The sequence below is a fragment of the Erythrolamprus reginae genome, chromosome 4, assembly GCF_031021105.1.
Source record: "Erythrolamprus reginae isolate rEryReg1 chromosome 4, rEryReg1.hap1, whole genome shotgun sequence".
Lineage (NCBI taxonomy): Eukaryota > Metazoa > Chordata > Lepidosauria > Squamata > Dipsadidae > Erythrolamprus > Erythrolamprus reginae.
Genome location: NC_091953.1, coordinates 82,904,356 through 82,930,889, shown reverse-complemented (window position 1 = coordinate 82,930,889; position 26,534 = coordinate 82,904,356). Strand labels below are relative to the sequence as shown.

Below are 26,534 nucleotides of genomic sequence, written 5' to 3'. Positions count from 1 at the left end.
TCTCAGCAGCTTTCAATACCATCAACCATGGTATTCTTCTGGAGCAGCTTCGTGAGGAAGGGAAGGCCTTGTGCTATGCTGGTTCACTTCCTCTACGGCTGCTCTCAGTCATTGTTGATAGGTGGGGAGAGATTTAGCCCTTGGCCACTGCTTTACTCTTGTTCAACATTTGTATGAAGCCATTGGGTATGATCATTCATCACCATGGATTGAGGTATCATCAATACGCTGATGGTACTCAGCTGAATGTCTCAGCCCGTGGTGAGATAATGATGCCGTATCCTCCCTCTTGAACCACCTAGCGGTTGTTAGGGGCTGGATGGGGAGCGATGGGTTGAAACTGAACCGTGGCAAAATTGAATGGCTCTGAGTTTTGGGTTCTTTGGCCCAGGGAGAATTGCCACCTTTGGTCTTAGATGGGGTGGCATTACCCAAAACAGACCCTGTATGTAATCTGGGTTCTCCTGGACTTGCAACTCCTTCTCAAAGAGCAGGTGGTGGCTGTGGCCAGGAGAGCTTTTGTGCAACTGCCGGTTGTGTGCCAGTTATGCTCTTTCTGGACTGACAATCCCATTTCATGGTCACTCATGTCCTAGTCACCCCTGTCTTAATTACTGGAACGCATTCTACATGGTGCTGCCTTTGAAGAACATCCAGAAGCTCCAGTTGGTGCAAAATGAAGTAGCCCAGATGGTTTTATGCAGACCTCAGCGTGCACATGTATCACCTATTATGCCAGAGCTGTATTGGTTGCCGATTTGCTTCCAGGTGCAATTTAAGGTACTGGTTGTCAAATTTACAGCCCTTCATGGCTTGGGGCCAGATTATCTGAGGAACTGTCTTGTCCCAATCACTTCTATCAAACCCACCCATGTTGGGAGGCAAGGAACCTTGCGGGTCCCATCCCCTAGGGCAGTGATTTTCAACCTTTTTTGAGCCGCAGCACGTTTTTTTACACTTACAAAATCCTGGGGCATACCACCACCCAAAATGACTCAAAATGACACCCTAAGACACTCTTCTCTCTTTTCCCATCCCTGTCCCCTCCCCCCCTCTGTGTCTGTGTGTGTGTGTGTATACACACTCTTGAACCATTTCCAAAAACAGGTGAGGGCTGGGGGTTTTTTCTCTCTTATTCTTTGGGTGCTTTTTATCATATGCTTTAAATCAAGAGTCACTTCTCTCTGTCTTTTGTTTCTCTCTCTTTCCTCTCATTCTCTCATTCTCTGTCTCAATCATTTTCTCATTTCTCTTTTTTCCTCCCCTTTTTTCTCTCATTTCTCTCTCTCCCTCCCTTCCTCTCCCTTTCTCTCTCTCTTGCTTTCTTTTCTCTCTTTCGCTCTCTCTCTTGCTTGCTTTCTCTCTCTTTCTTTTCTTTCTCTCTCTCACTCTCTTTCTCTCTCTCTTGCTTTCTCTCTCTTGCTTTCTTTCTCTCTCTCTCAGCAAAAAGTTGCGAGACCGGAACCTGAGCTTCCTTCTTTGCGGCATACCTGACCATGTCTCGCGGCACACTAGTGTGCCACGGCCCACTGGTTGAAAAACACTGCCCTAGGGAGATACACCTGATGGGATCCAGAAGAAGGGCCTTCTCCATGGTGGTTCCTTCTCTGGAACATCATTTCTCCAGATATTAGAACGGCTCCCACTTTAACACTCTTCCGGAAGGTGCTGAAGACATGGTTCTATCAGCAGGCCTGTGGAACACAGAGCAGGATGCAGCTCATTAAATGGCTTGTGTGAAGTGTTGGGGATTATTTTATTACATTATTTTATTAATTTATTATATGATTATTCCCTTTCATTAGTCTTATTGTTTTATATATGAGGTTTTTATATTTCTGCAAGCCACCTTGAGTTGCCATGTGTGAATAGGCGGCAATATAAATTTTCTTAAAATAGGTAGCACTTTCTTTAGTCCTTACCAGAAACAGCCGTGAGTAGCACGGTGCAGCTGCTCTATTCTCAGCTCATAACTGGCAATTCCTGGCAGAAAAAAGAAACTCAGATAAACTGTCTGGCCTTTTTTGTCAACCCAACAAGATGTATTTTTGCAATGCTTGATAATGTTCAGTTATGTAACACAGTAGTGTCACAGCCCAGGCATATGAAAGTTGGGCCTATATCCTAACATGAGAGCAGCCATACTTAGGTCCGCATTGCTGTGGAGATCCTATGCAGCTCCTTGCATGAATCATTCAATTGCTTTCAGAGATTAGAGATAAATGCATATGCTGTACAGGTAGTCCGCAACTTAGAACAGTTCATATAGTGACCACTCAAAATATCAACAGCACTAAAAAAAGTGACTTATGACTATTTTTCACACTTGCAGCACCCTGTTGCAGCATCCCTATATCATATTATTTATTTTCCACATCCAGCTAGAGAATCCAAGTAAAACTCCAGGATCATTTTCTTTTCTGAAAAACTTACTGGTTTATTGAATACATAACATGGGTAGGCTGAAGTAAAACTAGCTCTGAGTTTCTCAAGTCCCAGTGCACAGTATAAATCAATTTCCCCAACTCAACCCCCAGGTTTCCATGTAGACCAAGTAAACAAGTTTCAATTGTTTAGCACACCTGCTAAATCCTTCTAAAATGTTTCTCACAAACTTTAGTGGAGCTAAAGTTTTATTTTCTCTAGTTAAACCTCTTGTAACCAACACCTCCCCCCCATTCCTCTAATGACAAGTTAAAACAATGAGACAGGTAAATGCCAATGTTTCATTCTTGCTACATTTATATTCAGGTGCTTGACAACTGGTTCATATTATGATGAATCAGGCGGGGTTGCTGCTCCCAGTGCACGGTGCGCACAGCTTCGGGTGTCAAGTATGCGTGCATGGACATGCACAGGAAGCAAAATCTCATGAGAGGATGCGCACAAGAGATTTTGGCAATTTTGTTGCTTCCGCGCATGAACAGAAGCAAAGTCTTGCTGGGACACACATGCGCGTATGCTGGAAACCCGAAGGTGCGCCAAGTGGCCAGACCTCCCGCTTTCAGTGGGACAGTCCCGATTTCTGATCATTTGTCCCACGTCCCACAGCCTTTAAAAAGTGTCCTGCTTTTTTTTGAAGATCAACTGCCATGCAGTTAGCCGGCGCGGCAGTTGGTCTTCATGGGCATCTCCAGAGTGGGTAGCCTCCCGTCAAGCCGCCCCCACCGGTCTAGGCATCCTCCTGGATACGACCCAGGCGGATCCCTGAGGAGGCAGACAGAGCCGGCACCTGGTAGAAAGCAGAAGCGGCCGGGCGTTTGACAAGCCTTGGCAGCTTGGGAGGTTCCCTTCTTCCTCCGCCTCCAGTGTCCTTCTGGCCAGCTCCTTGATTAAGAAAGACTTGGGAGGCTCAGCTGCTGAGCCCCTTCTCCTCCTACACCTCTCTTTTTTTCCCGCCTCCCCTCCCCTCGATCATGACACCACTTTAAAACAGGCTCTGGATCGCTCTTTTGCTGATCCTAGCATCACTGAAACAACCGAGGAGGCAGGGAGGAAGAGAGAGGGGGGGGAAGGAAAGGAGAGAGAGGGGGAGAAAAAAGAGAGGAAGGGAGGGAGGAAGGGAGGGAGGGAGGGAGAAAGAAAGAGAAGGGGGCTGCTGAGCTCCTTCGCCCCCCTCCTCTTTTTCCTCCACCTTCCCCCCAACTCAGCCACGGCACCACCTTAAAACAAACTCTCGATCACCCCTTTGATCCCAGCATCACTGAAACAACGGAGGAGGGAGGAAGAGAGAGAGAGAGAGACAGGGAGGGAGGAAGAAAGAGAGAGAGAAGAGGATGGAAGGGAGAGAAAGAAAGTGGAAGAAAGAAAGGAAGGAGGTAGGGAGAGAAAGAGAAAAATAGAAAGGGGGGAAGAGAGAGAAAGAGAGCAAGAGAAAGAGAGAAAAAGATTTTTTTTGCTCCATAGGCCAAATTTTTAATCAAGCCCCCCCCCCCCCCCAAAAAAAAATGGTGTCCCTCTTTACCAATGTTAAAATCTGGTCACTTTATAAACTAGTGTGCAGTGTGGCCAATACTGTGTAGGAACCAATACTGTGATGAATGCAGTGTCCTGTATATTTATTTATTTATTAGATTTGTATGCCGCCCCTCTCCGTAGACTCGGGGCGGCTCACAACAGCAATAGAACAATTCATAACAAATCTAATAATTTAAAAACATTTAAAAACCGCATAATTAAGCAGACATACATGCAAACATACCATACATAAGGCACCGGCACATCACTTCCACTGCTTCGTTGACTGGACATGGGGTGGAGATGTACCGCTGGGTATCATCTACATATTGATGATACCTCACCCCATGCCCTTGGATGATCTCACCCAGCGGTTTCATGTAGATACTAAATAATAGGGGGGAGAGGACCGACCCCTGAGGCACCCCACAAAAGAATGACCTTGACGAACTTTGCGCTCTCGAATCTGCAATGGAGGTGGCCTGCCTTGGATGAAATTTAGAAATAAACTACTTCAGATGTTAGGATTTTTCTGATCTGCTATTACATTTCAATTACAAGATAGGAAATGTCCCTTAACAATGTATGTAATGCTATCAGAGGGGTTTTTCTTTTCTTTAATGCGCTTCTTTATTCCTTCTGTCTTATGAATCCTTCTTTTTCTGGAAGCCAGTCACTTTTTTCAGTGTTGTTTGTAATTTTGAACGGTTACTAAATGAACTATTTTAAAGTCGAGGACTACCTGCATTGTTAAATTGAGCTCTGAAATGTGAAAACGTTTTACTTATGGTTTGAAATAAGACCGAAAGCGTCTCTTAAGGATATCGATGCATTTAGTCTAGTCTACAATTTTTATCTCTATGGCCCAGTCCCTTCCTCGAGCCCTCCGCTCACCTCGCTTTGTTCAGGATTCTTGCCAGAATTACAAGGAAGATCTTTCAGGAAGAGAACTTGCGTCACGTCCGACTGTCTCTCGTCACGTGATGATCCAGGAGCCTGTAACATGGCGGCCTCCGTGTCCCCGCCGCCTGCGCCAGTTGAGGGGATGGTGAAATTGAGGTAAAATGGGTTCGTTGTGTGTTTTGGTTAAGTTGCTAAATTTGAAAATTGTCTTGTCTCGCTTTGGAGGCGATGCCGTGGTAATACCGTTTCTTATCCTGAGCGCCCTGCTGTCACTTGTTGCGCTTGGATGGTCGGAGTAACCTTTCCTCTGTCATCGAGGAACGAAGGCACTGTAATCCTGAATCCGTGGCGGTTAACGGAGTATAAGAATACAGTACTTTGTTTTGGAGGAGACAGCTAGCAAACGGTAATGACAAAGGTCTCGTGAGAGATGCAGCAACTGGCTTGCAGAGAATATACATGTTTAGATATAAGGTGAACTTTGAATGTCAGCCTGAATGAGAAAAGCTGCAAACAGGCTGATGTAATTAATAAAGAAAAGGAGGGGCGTATGTGCGATATAAACAGATTATGATATCAGTTAGGGATGGAGAATAATAGACTAAACACTAATAGTAAGCCTTCTGTGTTTACATTATTCAGTACTAATATGTCCCTCTACCGAAAAATAGAGGAGTAGCAGATTTTAAAATACAATATGAGTATGTTTTGTAAAACACTGCATCTCAATTCCCAAACTGATTACCATATAAGAACCTTAACAATTGCCACAACACCCCCCCCCTTTTCCCAAAATTCAAAGTTATGAGAATAAAAAAGTTTAGTTTAAGTGCTTAATTAAGTTGGAGAGGAGGTATTTCTTTGAAAGACCCCTTTCTACAAGAATACTTTGGCTAGAGCTTAGTAATTTATTGTTAGTTGATGGGAGGGGGGGTGATAATTTATTGAACAATAAAATCATTTGAACTTTAATAATTGTGTTAAATGTTTGGAACCAAGTTATTGAACGACCAAGATTGCACTGTGACATTGCCATATGCACATAATCATTTTTCATCATTGTGTCTGGATGACACTCTTCAGGGTTGAGTCTATTCTGGAAAAACAACCATTAATTTAGCAGGTTGTGTGAGCTGGTTAGACCATAATTCTAAGCCCTAATGTTTACTTGTTGAAGGTATATGTGTGAATCTAAATATCACCTCTCTCCATTTATTTATTTATTTATTCATCCATTCATTCATTCAATTTTTATGCCGCCCTTCTCCTTAGACTCAGGGCGGCTTACAACGTATAAGCAATAGCACTTTTTAACAGAGCCAGCATATTGTCCCCACAATCTGGGTTCTCCTTTTACCCACCTCTGAAGGATGGAAGGCTGAGTCAACCTTGAGCCAGTGATGAGATTTGAACTGCTGACCTACAGATCTACAGTCAGCTTCAGTGGCCCGCAGTATAGCACTTTCTCTTCAGATGTCACTTCTAGAGTTAGTTAAACATTTTTGGCCTGATCAATATAGAGCTATAGCATGTTTCTTCCGTATTGTTTTTAATTGGGCATTTGTATTGTGGCTTTTGCTGGAAAATTGGAAATTCAATTGTTTCCTTAGGATCCTTTTTTGGAATGAAGTTTACAGTGGGAATGAGTGGGAAGGGTTTGATCTGAAAGAGCATCCTTGTAGCAGGGTAAATTTCTTATGTTTCTGTTTCATCCTATGATCAGTCTTATCTAAATTGACATCATGAATGTCAATTTTGTATTGCTCTTACAGATGGTCCTTGACTTATGACCACAACTGTTGCTAAGTGAGACATTTGTTCAGTGGGTTTTGTCCCAATTTACAACCTTTCTTGCCTCATTTGTTAAGCGAATCACTGCAGTTTTTAAGTTAGTAACATGGTTGTTAAGTAACTCTGACTTACCCATTGATTTTGCTTGTTAGAAGGTCACAGAAGGACAGTGACCCCAGGACAGTGTAACTGTCATAAATATTGACTCAGTAGCCAAGTGAATTTTGATAACTATGAGAATGTTACAATGGTTATAAGTGAGAAAAAGGCTCATAAGTCATTTTTTTCAGTGCTGTTGTAATTTAAGTCAATGATTGCCTGTAGTTTTAAGCCTCTCCCTTCTTTCTAATATATATTCCAAATGAGCCTACAGGTCTGGCTTGAAACAACAGCATAGAAGAAAAAAATACACTGGTCACTTGGATTCCCACAATAGATAAATGGCTTCAGATAGCAGAGATGGCTAAATGGACTGTGTTAATCAATGAAAAAAACCCCAAATACTTTTATTTCTACTTTTAAACTGCTTCTGGACTTTGTGCTTGAGGTGGGAAAAAATGAAACTTTGATTTTTAATTTTACCGATAGATTTGTTGTTATAGAAATGGCTACTTAATACAATTATGTAAAAGTAAAAAGTTGAGGGTCGATGTTAATGCCTTGTTCTACTGAATGTTAATACCTTATTCTACTGCACCAAAGGGAGTCAGAAGTCAATGCCTTTTATTCTTTTTCCCCTTTCCCCACATCACTTTAATTTTCTCTTTTTCCTTTCATATTACCCCTATATTTACTTTCATATTTTCTCTGTATGCTTTATTATAAACTAATAAAAACTATTAAGTCAAAAAAGAAAGAAAATCCACATATTTGCTCCAAACGTATATCCAAATTCAGAATTTGGTGCAGGCAGCTAGGTAACCCCCCCCCCCTCCAATATGTCCAGATTATATTCTTCTGTTCCCAGGGGAATCTGGACAAATTAGTGGTTTATCTGGTCCCCAGCTTTGTAAACTAGTAAACGAGTCTTCGGAGAGGGGCGGCATACAAATCTAAGTAATAAATAATAAATAAATAAAAGAACCCAAAACAAAACATATTCTAGGCTGAAATCTATGCCTACATTATTTCCTTTTTCTTTGGTATTTTAATATTTGATAACTTCAGTAATTAAGAATAGAATACATTTACCAGAAGTAAATTCTACAAAAGTCATCAAGTTTTATTTCTGAAACATTAATCAGATGCCACAGAAATTCCACTGAGTTCCATGATTAATTCCTAGTAAGAGAAATAGAATTGTCGCATAATCTATTTAAAATACTATATATTTAGGATATGAGAATCTTATTATTTTATCAGTTATCAAAATAAAAGAAAAACTATTTAATCTTCAGCCACAAAAGGTATAGAGCACTTTTGAAGAAAGAGAAGCGGAAGAAAAGGAGACAATCTCTAGCAAGACTGAGAGATTCAGGTAAAAGAAAATATATTTTGATAATGAAAAAACAAATTATATTCAAAATAGTGCAGATACATATACCATATTTTTTTGGAGTAAAACACACACCATTCCCCCCACCCCAAAGAGAATAGAAATGTCAGTGTGTCTTATACACCGAATAAAGCCATTATTTTTGCTGTCCCGTCCCACGTCCCATTTTGGGGAAAAATGGGCCCGGTTTTCACAAAAAAGGGGTGGACAGAGGGTCTGGGAAGCCTGCAGAGAGTTCCTGAGTGCTGGGAGATGGCAAAAATGCTTTTGTTTTACAAAAAATGGGACGTTTTCCCTGGTTTTTTTGAAAAAATAGGGTGGGCAAAGGGTCTGTGTAACCTGCAGAGATCTACTGGGGACCGGGGGAAGGCAAAAATGTCCCATTTTGGGGGGGGGGGGGGATGGGAGTGTTTTTGCCTTCTAATTACCCCATCTAGCATAACTGGAGGAGGAATTCTGGGAGTTGAAGTCCAGTAGTCTTAAAGCTGTCAAGTTTAAAGACCCCTGGGTTAGGGCTTAAGGGTGCAAGGGTCTTCAAACCCTTTGGTTGTAAAAAGAATACATGTTTGTAAAATGTTTTCTGTTATACTGGTATTTTATTAAATAATATATTACTAAACCATTTGGTTCAGAATATTTTTTCCTTGTTTTCCTCCTCTAAAATCCAGGTGTGTCTTATACTTCAAAAATAAGCATTTTAACAGGAGTGTGTAGATATTTATTGTGTGTGTGTGTGTGTGTGTGTGTGTAATATCTTTGACATTACTAATGATTGGCTATATAGGCAGTAGTAGTAAGCTACTGCTGGAGTTCTTATGTACAATCTGTACAAAATAGTCCATGGACAACATTGAAATATAAGCAGGCTTGAAGAAACCTCAAATATTTCTTGGAGAAAAGGAATGCTTTATCCTAAAAGAACAACATTTCCTTTGCTAACATTATTAAATTCTGTTTCTTTGGTATAAAATTAAATCTTAATTGCTTTCATTTTGATGAGGTTACTATATTATTTAGGTTACTGTAGTGCTTGGCCCTCCAGTGAGGTTTGGGAGTCTAGTTGCATCAATAGTTACAGAAACATACAATTAATTGAATTAGGTCATTCAGGCCATTCAGACCAATCCCCTAATTAAGGGATTATTTATTTGTATTTTATTTAACTATTTCTATACTATAGACTCTGGACAGCATATGACAAAAGGATCCCAGAGTCTCTAATCCAAATTAAAACACACTTACTAAATGGTTCCTTATAGGTATTTGTGATGGTTAAAGACCCATTGAACAGGCTATTAAGAGCTGCGGTGGCACAGTGTTTAGAATGCAGAACTGCAGGCTACTTTTGCTGACTGCCAGCTGACTGTAGTTTGGCAGTTTGTGTCTCACCAGCTCAAGGTTGACTCAACCTTCCATCCTTCTGAGGTCAGTAAAATTAGGACCCAGATTGTTGGGGTCAATATGCTGACACTGTAAACCACTTGGTTGGGCTGTGAAGTCTAAGCGTTATTGCTATTTTTCAGGGCCTTCTGAAGTGAAAGGATAGGAGCTGTGTATATTTTTGTGTCAAGGGACTATTACAGAAAGAACTTGACAATATAGCACTCTTAAAATGAATGTGACTGTAAAGTAGTTAGCTTTCCCAAGTAGTCATCTAGCTTTTGCATTCTAATATCCAATAGAGCACTATTAGCTATAAATTCATTTAAAATATCTGCAGAAAATTTCCAGCCTTTTGTAGATATAGTAGAATCTACTACCCTTCCTGGAAATAAGTTATATTGTCAGAAATATTATAGCAACAAGAAACAGAATCAACTTCCTATAACGGAAATGCATTAATACTTATTTAAATAATGTGGAATGCATAAGCTGCCTTTTAGCTAAAGATGAGCTATCAGAATTGTGTATCTAATTCTCTTTTTTTAATAGAAAATGCAAATAAAGATGAATCAATTTATGAAAAAGAACTGAATGAAGAACAAGAACTTGAAGATGAAAGGTGAATAAAAAATGTAACATATAAACAGGCAGCAAAAAATTTCTGCATGCTTACTTAAATCCATTAACCTTCTGTTTAGGTACATAACTTGAAAGACAAGTGTACACAGTGCATTCAGAAAATATTCAGACCAGTTTCACCTTTTTGTTATGCTGAAGCCTGATTCTATAGTTGTTGAAATTCATTTTTTCGCATTAATCTATACAGTGACAAAATGAAAACAGAATTCTTCCTTGCAAATCTTCTCAAGATTAGATGGCGACCATTGGTGGACAGCCATTTTTAGGTCCCTTCAAAGATGTTCAATAGGGTTCAAGTCAGGACTCTCGCTGGACCACTCTAGGACATTCACAGAGTTATCCCTAAGTCACTCCTGTGTTGTCCTGGCTGTGTGCCTAGGATTATTGTCATGTTGGAAATTGAATCTTTGGCACAGTCTGACATCCTGAGCGCTGCGGAACAGATTTTTATTCAGGATATCTCTGTACTTTGCTCCATTCAGCTTTCCCTCAACCCCAACCAGTCTCCTAATCCCTGCTGCTGAAAAACACCCCCATAGCATGATACTACCATCACCATGCTTCACTATTGGAGTGACATTGGGCAGGTGATGAGCAGTGCCTGGTTTCTTCTAGACATAACATTTAGAATTGAGGCCAAATAGTTGAATCTTGGTTTCATCAGACCAGAAAATCTTGTTCCTTACAGTCTGAGAGTCCTTCGGGTGCTTTTTTGCAAATTCCAAGTGAGCTTTCATGTGTTTTGCACTGAGGAGAGGCCATTCTGCCATAAAATCTAGATCTGTGGAGGGCTTCAGTGATAGTTGTCCTTCTAGAACTCTGCCCCTTCTCCAAACAGGATCTCTCGAGCTCTGTCAGAGTGACCATCAGGTTCTTGGTCACCTCTCTTACTAAGGCCTTCTTCCCCAATTGCTCAGTTTGACCAGGCAACCACTCTTGGAATAGTCCTGGTTGTGCCAGACTTCTTCCATTTGAGAATGTTACAGGCCAGTGTGTTCTTAGGAACCTTCAGTGTAGCAGAAATTTTATTGTAGCCTTTCCCAGATCTGTGCCTTGCAATAATCCTATCTCTGAACTCTGCACACAATTTATTTGACCAATGGCTTTTGCTCTGCTACAGTATGCATTTTCAGCTGTGGGGCTTTCTATAGAAAAGTGTGTGCCTTTCCAAACCATGTCCAATCAATTTAATTTACTACAGGTCGACTCCATTCAAGATGTAGAAACATGTCAGCAATCATCAAGAGAAATGGCAGGCACCAGAGCCAAATTTCAAGTGTTGTTGCAAAGGAGTGGTTCCGACCAGTTCACATGAACTGTTAGCGAACTGCTGATGATGCAATTTTGGTGTCACAGATCTGGTTATGTCTGTGCTGGTTCATGCTCCCTGCCATCTTTTTTTTTTTTTTTAATTTTCGGTTGATTTTTCTGTGCTGAATTTTCCTCGTTCTATGCTTTGAAAAAAGCCCTCCTACCTACCCCCGAGTTAATACTTACCTTTATTTCTTCGCCCGAAGCACAGCTGATCAACTCCTCAGCTGTTTTTCGAGCTAAATCCACCGTCTGAACATGCACAGAAGTGAATTTGCACGAGGTGACACACCCATGAGAAATGTCATAATGTGAACTGGTAGCAAAGGTAAATGGAATCCACCCCTGATCTGAATACTTATGCCAATGATGTTGTTGTTATTATTATTATTGTCTTTATTTATTTATTTATTTATTTATTTATTTATTTATTTATTTATTTATTTATTTATTTATTTATTAATTAGATTTGTATGCCACCCCTCTCTGTAGACTGTGATATTTGATTTTTTTTCTTTTTAATACATTTTTAGGCATTTCTAAAATTCTGTTTTCATTTTGTCATTATGGGGTACTGAGTGTAAGTTAATGAGAAAAAATGAATTTCAACAAATGTAGAATCAGGCTACAGAATTACAAAATTGACAAAAGTGAAGGGGGCCTGAATACTTTCTGAATGCAGTGTAAATAGCAAAGTGTGTAAACAATTTAATACATGTAGTACATTCTATTATTTTCTCTATCTTTAATTGATCACTGTCTAATAATTACTATATAAGCTGCTGAACTTGTCTTCTGATAAACCTTATATATAAAAGGTATACATAAAGTTTATAGACAGTACACCTGCCTGGTCTTAATCATATCTGCTTGGAAATATGTCTCGTGAGTTTAGTAGAAGTTACTCCCTAACAGGATTGCAGTCTCATTGTTGACATGTTAATATTCATCAGTTAATATTAAGGAGAAATAGCAAATAGAATTGTTTAAAATGAGACACTGTTTGATTCACTGTTAACCTGATTATATTGGAAGGCAAAGGCTTCATGAAGAATGGTTGCTAAGAGAAGAAAAGGCTCAAGAAGCTTTTAAGATCAGGAAGGAAAGAGAAGAGGCAGCCAGAAAACGTCAGGAGGAAGAAGAGGTATAGTGTACCTTTTGAAACAATGAAATAAACTACAGTACTAGGATTAACTTTTGAATCTTCAAACCTCATTAATACCTATTTCAAAAAAGAGAGAGCAACACTCAAATGTCATGAACCAATATTGATAATGCAGCATTATATTTGGAAGAGATGCTAAATGAATAACAGAAGGAGCAGTTATGTTATTTGTGATTTAAATGTATTGTTTTGTTATGTTGTTGCATTGCTTTCTCTTCAATAGTGCTTATTTTTATCATTTATAAATAAAGTAAACATAATTGGTGGATGTAGTAAAATCATGAGAATTTCCATGTAATCAAAACAACATTATAGCATGTCTGATAGGTAGGAAAATAAAGAACAAATGGAGACCAACCCAGCCTTCCAAATGAAAAACTCTGTTATAAAGAGTGGAAGGAAAACAAAATGTTACAATACTTGATTTTTTTGTTTGTATATGGCTGCTTCTATCATTGAAGATGCCAAATGTTTTGTTTAAGGCTTCTCTTTTCTTTTTTCTTGTTATGATATTACCTATTGGATTTCTTCTGTGCTGGCTTTGTGGCTCATTCTTGCCTATGAAATAAGCTGATAATTAATTTAAGCAGCTTTTGTGAAGCAAAAAATCCAAAAACTACAGATGGGACCTGGAATCTAAGCATGTCAGCTATTTTAATAGCTCAAAAGTAATCCCCTGAAACAGGATTCCAATTTTCTTTCATTTTGTTTTCCTTTCTGCTGTTTGTAAGATATTGGGTGAGCTGTCGTGTTTTCATTGTTGCAGTCATCAGATTTGCTATTGTATTGTTTTTCTCTAGCTCTCTGAGAAAAGTAACTCGCAAAATTTACCCACATTGAAAAATCAAATACATTTGAATTGGTTCATTGGTTAAAAACCAGACACCTAACTAATTTCAAGGAAACAATAGTTTATTTAATAGGATGCAACAATAGTTGTACACATTAATTTGAAATGAATTATCTAAATAATAAATGGTTTTGGTTTTTTAGCAAAAAATAAAAGAAGAATGGAAAAAACAACAACAGAAAGAACAAGAGGAGGAAGACAGAAAACAACAAATGAAGAAAGAAAGAGAGGTGATTCCTGTTCTAGGAGGATAAATCCAATGCATATCCTCTCATTGTACTGTTATAAGTGTCCTAAGTTACTTCAGTGAGATACCATATTGGAGAGTGCTAATCAGTTTGTTCAAAGAAATCTCATTTGGAATAGGTCTAATTAATTTTTGCCCAAGAAACAGTCTGATTCCTGGGTAGTTTCAAAGGGAGAATATAAGACACTAGTGATAGCATCCAGAGAAGACAGGGAAAGCAGGAAAGGATGATTGGGAGACAGTTGGACCAGTGGAATATGTTGTGTAGGCACAGCAATAATAGCTGATGGTAAGTAGGTGCTGGACACAGATAATGGTGGTGGGTTGGGCCGATAGTGGGATATGCTGCCGAATGAGGAGAGGGGATTGTGTATACTGATCATTCCATAAAATCCCTCCAATTCCCTATGGTTTTATTTTGGGTAGTTTTGGCCAACAATAACCTAAGCTTTGTTTCAGCCAAACTGCAGCTCTACAGAATGAGGGTTTGGCAGAACTTCTTGAATGCTGTTGAGTTCAAAACAGTACACTTATGATTCTGGCTTACTAATTCTAAATTAGGTCATTGTGTAAACTATTAAACTAATACTTCTAAGTGTACATGGACTGGCTTGCACTGTAATTATTAAATTGGAAAGAATATAGAATAACGGCCAACTTTATCCTTCAAACCTCTCAAATATATATAATATCCTTTTTGTACATTTGCTTCATCTTGCTACAGCTGGCAATTATGTTTTCTAAGGCGGAAAAAAATCACAAATTTTCAGTATTCCTTTTGGTCAATGGTTGTGATCAAGCTATCACCACCAGCTCTATTCCTATATTGGCAAATGAAGAAACTCCATGGCTTTTGGTACAAAAAACAAGTAGGCTTCTTGCTAAGAGGATGTAGATGCAGGAAAATTATATGTCAATTACATAAACTTTATTTAAAGTTGTAGCAAATAAAGATTAATATTGTTTAAAGTTCTTAACATGGAATTATATTGCTGCGATTCCTTAACTTTTTTTTCCCACTTAAAGATGTTGCAGCTCATCTTTACCTGGTTTATTCATCAAGACGTATCTTTTTCTATAGCTTGTTAAATGGTGGAAGAAACATATTACAAAGGTTATATTTTATAGGTTATATTTTATAGAATCTTTGAAAGTAAAAAGTGAATATGTCTATTGCTCATTTCTTTGGCAAAAAATTGAAATTTGTCATTTTATACTGATATTGAAAAAGTTTAGAAAGAGGAGCTTGGGTCATAGAAATAATTGAAATACAGAATTCTTCATAAAAACTGGGTGCTATAAAGACATATCTGCCTTCAATATCATTTTAATTCCAAAAAGTGTCCTGCATCTCAAAAGAGTCCTATAAGCTTTCTTAGAAAATAAAAGCTAGCGCTGTTTCAGAGTGTGGTCACAAAACATAAACAGTGCTGGAAGATGTGGTGGGGAGCTTATGTCTCTCATGGAAGCTCTTTTGTGAATGAGCAACATTTCCAAGTGGCCATTTTGCCTGAATATGTAAAACATAATTCAAATATGCCCACAAAGCCTGAAAGGTTAGACCTACTATTGATCTATAAAAGCTGAGCTAGAATAAATAAAACTGATAATGTGAACAAGTATTGAATATAATCACTGATATAATCATATATAATTGAATGATTTTGAGTGTCACTGGTTGCAACTGAAGTTCTAATATATAATAAGAAATCAAAAGTTTTTGCTGAATTCTTAATTACCCTTAGTGCTTAGTGTTGTGGCTTTTTAAAAATACACTTAACTAAAAAAATCAGAATATCTTCTACACTTCCTTTATAATGTTTAAGGCTATGTATTAATTATTGACAAAGGGAATGCGAGTAGATGTGGAGGAAATTATTTAAAATATAATTTAAATGCTTTATATGTGATGAGTGTGTACGTATACGTATTTATACATTAGAATAATATGTAAGCCTTCTCTCAGTGGAACTAAGTAAAGCAATACTTAAAAGATGAGCATTTTGATCTTAACTAAACAAATCAGATGTCAGGATTCAAAGTTTTTACTAGTTCTGTATTTGCACCATTTGTAGGACGCCGTGCAGAAGATGTTGGATCAGGCTGAAAGTCAGGTATGTTTAGAGCAGGGACACAGCTTTTTAGCTAACAAGAAATATGGTTTGTAATTAATAATTTGGATCGGCAAAGGACTACTACAAATGCAGGGATACCATCAAATGTGTGATACTAGAATTGGTTTTTGTGAGATGATAAGAATTAGTGGTTTGTTTGTTTTTAATGGGATAACTTGATTTTAACATTAGACCTTGAAAGTTTACAACTGCTTCCTTTTGTGGAAAGTTATATCTCTTTTCAAGATGTTTTGGTGGTGAAAGTTAGTAACTTAATCATATGTGGGGCGCCCAGTCTACTTTAGAGATATTATAAAATGGAACAATGATACATATTTATACAGTTTTTTTATATTGCTGCCTATGAACTATTTAATGGAAATATCTGAAATAAATAATACTATGCATAAATATTTGTTCAAAAGCAGCATGCAAATGTGAGTAGAAAATAGGTATCATTTTGGTGGGAAGGTAGCATTCCGGGCACTTTGGTGTAAATCATGCATATATTAGTTGAAATGTTTTGTGAAAGCATAAAAATATTTTAGTGCTGTTCTGTACAGTATACCAAAATAGATGAAGGAACAAGAAAAATTAATTACATATTATTTAATTCATAGGGGCACATTTTGGATAGGTTTATTTGTTCTAAAGATATGCCTTCAGAAAGTAATATCTGTGATGTCATAAATTCATCAGTATGTGATGTCTTTTAATAGGGAATTATGTCTCTTTGAATATTTTGTCACATTAGATATGATTGTTTAATACTGAGTGGAATGTAATGAAATTTAATTTAGTGATGAAATTTTATTTTCCCTTTATTTAATAATGTTTCTATAGAAAAGCTGATTTATTAGGTAAATGTACTCATCAGGATGTATTTATAAACTTTATTTCATTTTTATTATACTGGTATTGTTTTTTGGGGAAAAAACAGCTGGAAAATGGAACTACTTGGCATAATCCTGAGCCCCCAGAGAATATAGGCACCGAGAAAGATCGTGCTAATTGTCCTTTCTATATTAAAACTGGAGCATGCAGATTTGGAGACAGGTAATTCAATACTAATTGAATAATTAAAATAACAAGTAATCTTTTTTATATATTAATTAATACGTTAAACATTTTGGCTTATATCTGAAGGATGAAATTTATTTACCGAAAAACATTCCATCTTGAGATGAATACTCACAAGTTTTATTTTAATAGACACACATGAATTTCTTTTTATTCATATTAACCTGCGACATTTTGTGTTCCATCCCTTTCCCCAGAAATATTATGTTCTTACTTTGCTGTTAATTTATAAAAAAGTTTTAACTTACCATAACACATTTAATATTATACATTTGGTGATGCATAGAATGGCAGGTATTGCAGTTTTTAAATAATTGTTGATCAAGCTTTACCTGGAAAAGTGATTTATTTCTCCTCTCCCCCTCCAATGTTCATTGCCAGATTAGGTTTCAACTTCTGGACAGACATGGAAAACTGTGATTTTGGGTGTCATGCGCATCATGGAATGGGTAGTTCTGCTCAAGGAGGAGCAAAGGAACCCATTTTGTGTATGAAATTAATACGGGGTATAAAGTTACTGTTGTTGTGCAGTTTAAAAGAACAAGAAAAGTGTCATGGTTGATTAGTTTCAAGAATTTTATACTGTTATTCAGTAACAATAAATTCAAATTTTAGTATTTGGGTTAATGGAAAGGCCCTCAGAACAGTTAAATGATGAATAATTAACTCTGTTTTGCAGGAAAGATTTTTCTTCAATAAATTCCTTTTAATGGTATCATCTGACACTCCTAATATTATTTTCTTTTGGGCACTTTAGTGAAAAGGCTTCAGTGCTTAGCATAATAAATTATCATGCAAAATCTGTGACAACATATTTTTAGAGCTCTGCCATATTTGGGGCAGGTGATCTCAACCTCAAGTCACACCTCAGGGAAATGGGGGCGAGACACCATATTTGAATGGTGCATATAAGAATGAGAGAAAATGTATTCAATTTTCAAGATACAATTAACTATATTTTCTTTTTTTTGTGTGTGTTATTCAAAAATATTGTGACAAAATTACCCCTATTAATATTTGTTCTTGAACTCGTGCAGGTCTGCTCATTCTGTCTTTCCTAACTGAAGGCAAGAGTCAAGATATTGCATAAAGTAAAATGAATTGACCCATACATTATTGGCATTTTTAATAGTGAGGTGCATGGATCTAAATGTAGTTCAGGACACTTTTTATAGACAAAAATAAAACCTGTGTCCTGAAAGAAAAAACATTTAAAGAATGCATTTGAAATGAGCCATATATGTTATTTTTACATCTTTCAACTAGCCAATCTTTCCTCAGAAGTTTGTATTCTTGAGGACACTTTGGAAATGGAGAGCATGTAGGTAGCGCTTCAGATAAATCAAAGAAATCGTTTATGAAGTAATGTCTTTCAATTTCCTATCACAAGTGAAAGAAGATTTTATCTGAAGCTTCTGTGTATGCTACAAGAATTAGGGAGCAAATTAAGGATGATTAATAACTGGAGAGTTACTAAAATCAATTGGTGGGACTCCATAAGTATATTATATAATAATACAAAATTAAAATGTCAGATTATTATTATTATTATTATTATTATTATTAATTAAATTTGTATGCCGCCCCTGTCCGCAAACTCGGGGCGGCTCACAGCAATAGTAAAAAACAATGTAAAATACAAATGTAATATTTAAAAAACTAAAAACCCATAATTTCTTTAAAAAATAAAGTAATTTGGACACATAAGGAACAGTTGCTCCAAGAAAGGCTTTAAAAGTAAGTGATAAATTTTGCTAACATTTATATTTTACTAGGCTTAATGTTCTAATGAAACGTGTCATACATGATCACTTTTAGTAAGGTCAGTGCCTTTTTCTTTTCAATTGTAGGTGTTCACGGAAACACCATTATCCAAGCTCTAGTCAAACCCTTCTTATCAGGGGAATGTTTGTTACTTTTGGGATGGAACAGTGTAAGAGAGATGACTATGACACAGATGCAAGTTTAGAATACAGCGAGGAGGAAATTTATCAGCAGTTCGTAGATTTTTATGAAGACGTACTTCCTGAATTCAAAAATGTGGGGAAGGTTATACAGTTCAAGGTATGAAAAGATTTAGTTTGGCATTTTCTGCATGCCTTAGTTGTGCATTTATAAACTCAGAAATTGTGAAAAATGTAGGCTCTCAGTCTTGTGTGAAAGAAGTGGGGAGGCAGAATAAGTTTGTATGTTGGCTATAAATTAGTTTTATGTGCTTTTTCTTGCTGAAAAAAACCCTGCCCCTAACGCTTAGGGCAGCGGTCCCCAAACTACGGCCCGCGGGCCGGATGCGGCCCAACGAGGTCTTTTAACCGGCCCGTGGCAAGCTCACGAGATTTTACTGGTCGATAAAATAAGCTCCCGAATCTCCTGTCAACTCACCGCGGTCGGCTGCTCAGCGAGGAGAAGGTGGAGAGGCAAGGGGGTGGGGAGGAAAGCGGGCCTGCAATTGGCCCCTTCCTTTGTCGCCTTTAGGGAGAGAAACTGTTGCTGCCCTATGGCAGAGCAGCAACAGTTCCTCTCCCTAAAGGCGAGAAAGAAATTGGCCAATTGCAGGGCCGCTTTCCTGCCCGCCCCCTTGCCTCTCCACCTCCTCCTCCCCTCCTCCTCCGCGGTGAGTGAAAAACTGTCCACTGAAAGTCACAGCTAAGTGCACCATGGCTAAGTTTGTGTGTGGGGGGGGAGGCGGCTGCTTGAAAACCCCTGACCTCCATCGCCTCCCCCCCACGGCACAAGGCGAGCACACCTCGCCGCTGACACAGGCGGCGGGGACTGCCCTGTCCCCCTGTCCCCCCTGCGCAAAACTATGCAGCCCCAGATCGCTCGCTTCTCCAGCCAGCAAAGCCGATTGCCCGGCTTTGCTGGCTGATGCAGGAAAGGAAAGCCTCACATTTAAAAAGCACGCCACTTTCTGGGACTGCGGCGCCGTGGTGGCCTTCAAGCGCGGCCCTTCGCGGCGCCCCCCACCCGTTCCTGCAGGAAGAGATCGGGCACTTTACCGGGAGGTGGAGGCGGCGTGGGGCCGGACGCTGGGTGCCGGGGAGGGCGAAGGAGTGGACGCGCCTCTCAGCTGCAGAGCGGAACGGGGATGGAGATCCGCGGCGGAGTCCGGCGTTGGGAGCCTGGGGCCATGCGGGACCGCTCATCCAGGCTTGCCGGTCCACGCGCGCCTGGATGAGCGGTCCCGCATGGCCCCAGCGCCGGACTCCGCCGCGGATCTCCATCCCCGTTCCGCTCTGCAGCTGAGAGGCGCGTCCATGCCTTCGCCCTCCCCGGCACCCAGCGTCCGGCCCCACGCCGCCTCCACCTCCCGGTAAAGTGCCCGATCTCTTCCTGCAGGAACGGGTGGGGGGCGCCGCGAAGGGCCGCGCTTGAAGGCCACCACGGCGCCGCAGTCCCAGAAAGTGGCGTGCTTTTTAAATGTGAGGCTTTCCTTTCCTGCATCAGCCAGCAAAGCCGGGCAGTCGGCTTTGCTGGCTGGAGAAGCGAGCGATCTGGGGCTGCGTAGTTTTGCGCAAGGGGGACGGGGACAGGGCAGTCCCCGCCGCCTGTGTCAGCGGCGAGGTGTGCTCGCCTTGTGCCGTGGGGGGGAGGCGATGGAGGTCAGGGGTTTTCAAGCAGCCGCCTCCCCCCCCACACAGAGATAAGAGAGAGAAAGAAAGAGAGGGACAGAGAGAAAGAAAGAGAGGGACAGAGAGAAAGAAAGAGAGGGACAGAGAGAAAGAAAGAGGGACAGAGAGTAAGAAAGAGAGGGACAGAGAGTAAGAAAGAGAGGGACAGAGAGAAAGAAAGAGGGACAGAGAGAAAGAAAGAGAGGGACAGAGAGAAAGAAAGAGACAGAGAGTAAGAAAGAGAGGGACAGAGAGAAAGAGAGAGGGACAGAGAGAAAGATAGAGAGGGACAGAGAGAAAGAAAGAGAGGGACAGAGAAAAAGAAAGAGAGGGACAGAGAAAAAGAAAGAGAGGGACAGAGAGAAAGAAAGAGGGACAGAGAAAGGGAGAGAGAGAAAGAGAAAGAAAGGTAGAGAGAAAGAGTGAGAGAAAGAGAAGAGAGAGAGAAAGAAAGAGGGGGGAGAGAAAGAGGGAAAGATAGAGAGGGAGAGAGAAAGGAAGAGGAGAGATAGAAAGGGAGAGAGAGAGAAAGGGAGAGAGAGAGAGGGAGAGAGAAAGAGGGAGAGATATAAAGAGTGAGTGAGAGAAAGAGAGAAGAGAGAGAAAGAAAGAGAGAGAGAGAGAGGACAGAGAGAAAGAGAGAGAACTAGAAAGACAGAAGGACAGAGAGAAAGGGAGAGAGAGAGAAAGGAAGAATAAATATTAAATATTGTATTTGTTCCCATTTTGTTTTTTACTTTAAATAATGTATGTGCAGTGTGCATAGGGATTTGTTCACACATTTTTTTAATAGTCCGGCCCTCCAACAGTCTGAGGGACAGTGAACTGGCCCCCTGTGTAAAAAGTTTGGGGACCCCTGGCTTAGGGCCTAAGCCAAACAAAATTGGAAAAAAAATGATGATCCCTCTGGTCAGTTTGTTAAGTGGACAATAAAGAAGCATTTTTTTTCTCTCCCTTTCTACCCTTCTGTGTAGCCTTGGCATATTAATGTCTTCTTTGATCCCAACTTGCGTTGTCAGGTTGGTGTAATTTGGACACATAAGGACCATTTATATTCTGACTCTATTCCAGCAAAAAGAGCTAATGACTCGGTTGCTCTTAAGTCATGAAGGTTTAACTGAATTAATGCCAAAACAAGTTCAAATACCTATTGAACTCAAGGAAAATCTAATTTTAACAGTGAAATAGGTATGGTTTTGAATTTTACAAGTTTACCATGTACCTATGAAACAGCTGTTTGCTTACTAAGCTAAGCTAAAAACACACAACCAGCTTACAGCTCTTTGAATAGGATGATGAAATTAATGCTTTGCTGCTATAAATAGTGTACCTTGTAAACATGTATTATTGTGTAATCCCTTGTTCAGTACTAAGACCCGACAATCTAATTCCCAATACAGTATGCATAACATTAAAGCTTAATATAAACACAAAGAAATTGTATTTACAAAATTAAGGAAAATGCTACGATGATTACTTCTTTCCAGATATAGGTAGTTTGAATGATGTTTTATCTTTTACATAGGTGAGCTGTAACTTTGAACCTCATCTTCGAGGAAATGTGTATGTTCAGTATCAGTCGTAAGTATTTATCAATAAACAATTTAACTTAATAAAGATCTTACAAAAAGCTTAAGGTAAAGCATTAATGGGTTGTGATCAAAGAATGTATATTTCAGCATGTCAGTTGCCCCTTTTGAGCATTAATTACCTATAACTCTGGCCTGTTTTTTAAAATATCTGCAATGGATTATGTGAATGGGAGTTCCTTCACCAAACCAGGAACCGTTCCTTTTTAAGATTTCCTATCACAAAGAATTGTAATCATACTCTGATCCATCCTGTTAAATATTAGATTAAGGTAATTCAGTGCTCATTTGCTTTGATCTGCACAGATAATCCTTCATTTGCAGCCAGACCCTTAAAAATACCGGTATATTTACCATATTTTTCGGAGTATAAGATGCACTTTAGTTTTTGGGGAGGAAAATAGGGAAAAGAATCTGCTTACCATCTGGCTAACATCCTTAGTCTGATCAGTTTCAGCACATTATTTTATCCCCTAGTTAGGACTTTTAACAAAACCTTATTTGGAGAGAGTAACAGTGGAAGAGCTTGCAAGCGGGTAAGAGCTGGGAACATTGTTAGCATCTGGTTAAGGCCGAAAAGAAACATTTGGAGCAAGTCAGAGCAATGAAAAAACCCTGCAAATACCTAGGGCTTGGATAACATTCTTAGCAGAGAGTAACAATGGAAGAGCTTTCAAGCTGTAAGAGCTGGGAACATCATTAGCACCTGGTTAGGGCTGGAAAGAAACTTATTCGGAGCAAGTTAGAGCAATGAAAAAAAGCCTGCAAAGACAGAGCTTGGAAAACATTCTTAGCAGAGAGTAATAATGAGAGCTTGCAAGCGGTAACAGCTGGGAACATTGTTAGCACCTGGTTAGGGCTGGAAAGAAATTTACTTGGAGCAAGTTAGAGTAATGAAAAAACTCTGCAAAGACTTAGAGCTTGAAAAACATTCAGTGAAAGAACCTGCAAGATAAGAGCTGGGAAGATCGTTAGCACCTAGTTAGGGCTGGGAGAAAAAAGCTTCGAAAAGAGCGCCTGAATTTTCAGCCTCTTTTAGGGAGGAAAAGGGTGCATTTTATACTCAGAAAAATACAGCATGTCCAGATTTAAAGATCCAAGCCCATCCCCCCCTTTCTGGAATTTGGGCAGTCAGCAACCTACCTACATTTATATATTTGTATCCTGTGGTTCACATTTTTGCCAAAAAGCAGCATTTAGTTCTAGTTTCCAGAAAAAATTGCCTCATAGTGAACAATTGGTTCGCCTAACAACTGTAATGTTCATAACCGCTGTTTGCTCAACAATTGTTATAAAATTGGACAGTCACACGGTGACTTACATAACAAATATCACAAGTTATGATAATAACTGCAAGTGTTAAGCCAGTGAATTAGTGTAGGATGAAGCATATCAAGATGTTCTATTTGCTTTGCAGTATCTCTTGTTTTAGTGCTTCTAGTTTCATGACAGTCTAGCAATATGTTCTCAATTTGATTTTTAAAGAGAACAAGAATGTCAAGAAGCTCTCACTTTATTCAATGGTCGGTGGTATGCAGGGCGGCAGCTGCAGTGTGAGTTTTGTCCAGTAACAAGGTGGAAAACAGCTATTTGTGGTAAGCTACTGAAACCCTTGATAATTTCTGTCTTTGCGATGGGGGATTCGTTTTGCATTTTTGCAGTGAACCTCCCTAAAAATCAATATTTCTAAACTAAGTAGGAAATGATGAAATATTTTGCAGACATAGATAAATCATAAAGAGTACTGGATGGAAACATAATCTTGATTTCAAATTCGATAACTATATCAATCCTTTTTCAGGTTTGTTTGAAAGGCAAAAGTGCCCAAGAGGAAAGCACTGTAACTTTCTTCATGTATTCAAAAATCCAAATAATGAATTCTGGGAAGCAAACAGAGATATTCACATTTCCAATGACTGGGCTAAAGAGGCAAGTAAAAACTCTGAAAGGAGAAATAGATTGGGGTACTATGAAGAACATTATAGCAGATCAAGAAGAAGGAACAGTCAAAGTCCCGATCATTCATACAATAAAAGAAACGGAGAATCTGACAGAAAAAAATCTCATCATAAGCATAAGAAAAGTCATGTTTCTGAGAAATTGGACAGTCGTGGAAGGCAACGGTCACACAGTAAAAAGAAAAGACGAAATCGCGATAGGAGCCTGACATGTAGTCGTAGTAGAAGTCCATCTCCTACAAGAAATAGAAGCAGAAAGACATCTAGCAGCAAAGGAAGGAATAGCTGAATTTGCTGGAGAATTACTTTTAAGACTTGGATGTGTTTTGAAAAATATTACCTATAGTTCTATTAGATTAGCTGTACATTGTTGTGCCCTAAAATAAAGCTGTTATGAAATACCATATCTTAAAAGTTTTGCAATAAATTATCAGAAAAAAATGAAACACATTCCCTGGGACTTGTTTAATTAACATGCGGTAGAAAGTGGATGTTCTTTTTTAAATTCTTTATCTAAAATACGTATTGTGTTGTAAGTTGACCAACTGAAGTAACAAAAATCTTTGGTTTACACTTTGTTTATAAATAAGTGTATTAAGTAAGTTTACTATACTTTCACATTTGCCCAAAGTTACATTTTGATTATATTTCCATAGTACAAAAATAGAGGGGGGGGGGGGAACCAAACCCCTAAGAAAAACAGTACTTTACTAGAAGTGCCAGCATCCAGCATTAGCATGCCTTCTCCATCCTGCTTTCGAAATGTGATAGTATATCTGACTGAGCTAGCCATGGGAGTTTCTCAGATTGCTATGGAATATTAAAATTATGAAAAGCTTTCTTCTCTATAGCACCATTGCATAAAATGATTACTTTAGAATCAAAAAGTCATTTATATGATGTGTCATTTAAAACACCATTTTAAACATATTAAATAATTTTATCTTAAGCCTAGTGGCTTCCCATCCAATTTTATTCAGACATTTTAAGATTAGCAAGGGTGTTGCCACCTGCTGTGACCCGAACACAGGCAATATAAATATGCTTCTATAAGGACCGTTGAACTTACCTGAACGGTCTTCTCGATGCACTGCAAGGAGAGTCCAGGATGGGTTATTCTCAGCCTGATTGGCTGGGACTGAGTTCAATTTAAATATTAGTCAGGCACCGCCCCCCCTTAGCCCTCCAGTCTAATATGCACGAAGGAGCAGTAATGCAAACCAAAACTTTATTGAGCCAAAAACAAACCCACAAACTCTAACAAGAACCATAATGAAAACCACGACCCTGGTCCAAAAGTCGGGCGGGTCTGGACTCTCCTTGCAGTGCATCGAGAAGACCGTTCAGGTAAGTTCAACGGTCCTTCTCCAATGCACTTGCAAGGAGAGTCCAGGATGGGATATACCCAAGTTATCGTTAAAGGGAGGGAGAAGGCTGGACCAGGGGCGCTGAAAAAGAGCATACCCCTTGCAGAACCCTCCTCCCAAACGCTGCTTCCGCGGAAGCAAATGAGTCAATCCGGTAATGTCTTATAAAGGTGGAGGGAGCCGCCCAAGTGGCAGCTTGGCAGATGTCCTCAAGTGATGCCTGCGTCCTCCAGGCCGATGACGTGGCCGCACTCCGGGTAGAGTGACCTGTTATCCCTTGTGGAGCGGGAGTGTTCTTAGCTGCGTACGCCTCGGAAATACAATCCCTCAACCAACGACTGATTGTCTGAGGGGACACTTTCTTTCCCATCGTCCTAGTGGAGAAAGATACGAACAGACCTTCGGAAGCTCTGAACCCGAGTCCGACGTATATAGATTTTCAAAGCCCTTCGAACGTCCAGTTTGTGCCACCTCAGTTCAGAAGGGTGGCTGCCGTGGGTACAGAAGTCCGGTACAACAATGTCCTGCGATGTATGAAAAGAGGAGTTCACCTTAGGGATGAACGCCGGGTCCAATCTCAGCACGACCCTGTCCGGATAAAACCTACAAAGGTCCTGCCTGGTTGATAATGCTGAGATCTCCGAGACTCTCCTGGCAGAGGTAATTGCCACCAGGAAGGCAGTTTTAATTGACAGGAATCTCAGGGAAATTTGTCTTAGAGGTTCAAATGGAGGACCAGTCAGGGCATGAAGTACCAATGACAGGTCCCAGGATGGGAATCTATGAACCGTAGACGGTTTCAAGTTGGCCACCCCTCGGAGGAAGTCTCTAATCCAAAGATGCCTCGAGAGGGTCCGGTAATGATCCCTGACCAAGATAGTTGACAAGGCCGCCACGTGACGTCGAAGGATGTTTGGAGCGAGGCCCTTTTCCAGGCCCACTTGTAAAAATGAGAGCACCATCAAAGGAGAGGTCCCCTGCAGGTCCACTTGTCTCTGTTGGCAGAAGTCGCAGAACGCCGCCCATGTTGCCTGGTAAACCCGCCTGGTGGAAGGTCGGCGGGCTGCCTGCATG

General features: G+C 39.6%; 2 protein-coding genes across 2 annotated transcripts in view; one reads left to right on the top strand and one right to left on the bottom strand.

The window, feature by feature from the left end:
* The window catches only part of CLTRN (collectrin, amino acid transport regulator), a 37,449-nt gene extending 35,471 nt beyond the window's left edge, over nt 1-1,978 (bottom strand). Inside the window, exon 1 of the mRNA XM_070750650.1 lies at nt 1,923-1,978. The gene's annotated coding sequence lies outside the window, so the exon portion shown is untranslated. The remainder of the gene's footprint in view (nt 1-1,922) is intronic.
* A 2,903-nt stretch (nt 1,979-4,881) lies between these two features.
* Nucleotides 4,882-24,560, top strand: ZRSR2 (zinc finger CCCH-type, RNA binding motif and serine/arginine rich 2). Its single transcript, XM_070750648.1, has 11 exons — nt 4,882-5,016; nt 8,049-8,128; nt 10,079-10,148; nt 12,515-12,623; nt 13,638-13,724; nt 15,817-15,855; nt 16,796-16,911; nt 18,786-18,999; nt 22,072-22,127; nt 23,621-23,730; nt 23,937-24,560. The coding sequence occupies exons 1-11, from the start codon at nt 4,961-4,963 to the stop codon at nt 24,380-24,382; spliced, it is 1,383 nt and encodes a 460-aa protein (XP_070606749.1). The 5' UTR covers nt 4,882-4,960; the 3' UTR covers nt 24,383-24,560.
* The last annotated feature ends 1,974 nt before the right edge of the window (nt 24,561-26,534 follow it).

What these genes read in the sequence shown, in the direction of transcription:
- ZRSR2 (XM_070750648.1), top strand. Translation starts at nt 4,961, where the DNA reads ATGGCGGCCTCCGTGTCCCCGCCGCCTGCGCCAGTTGAGGGGATGGTG. An exon ending in CAAGAACTTGAAGATGAAAG is followed by an intron (nt 10,149 to 12,514) that starts GTGAATAAAAAA and finishes TTATATTGGAAG; the next exon opens with GCAAAGGCTTCATGAAGAAT. An exon ending in GCATGCAGATTTGGAGACAG is followed by an intron (nt 16,912 to 18,785) that starts GTAATTCAATAC and finishes TTTCAATTGTAG; the next exon opens with GTGTTCACGGAAACACCATT.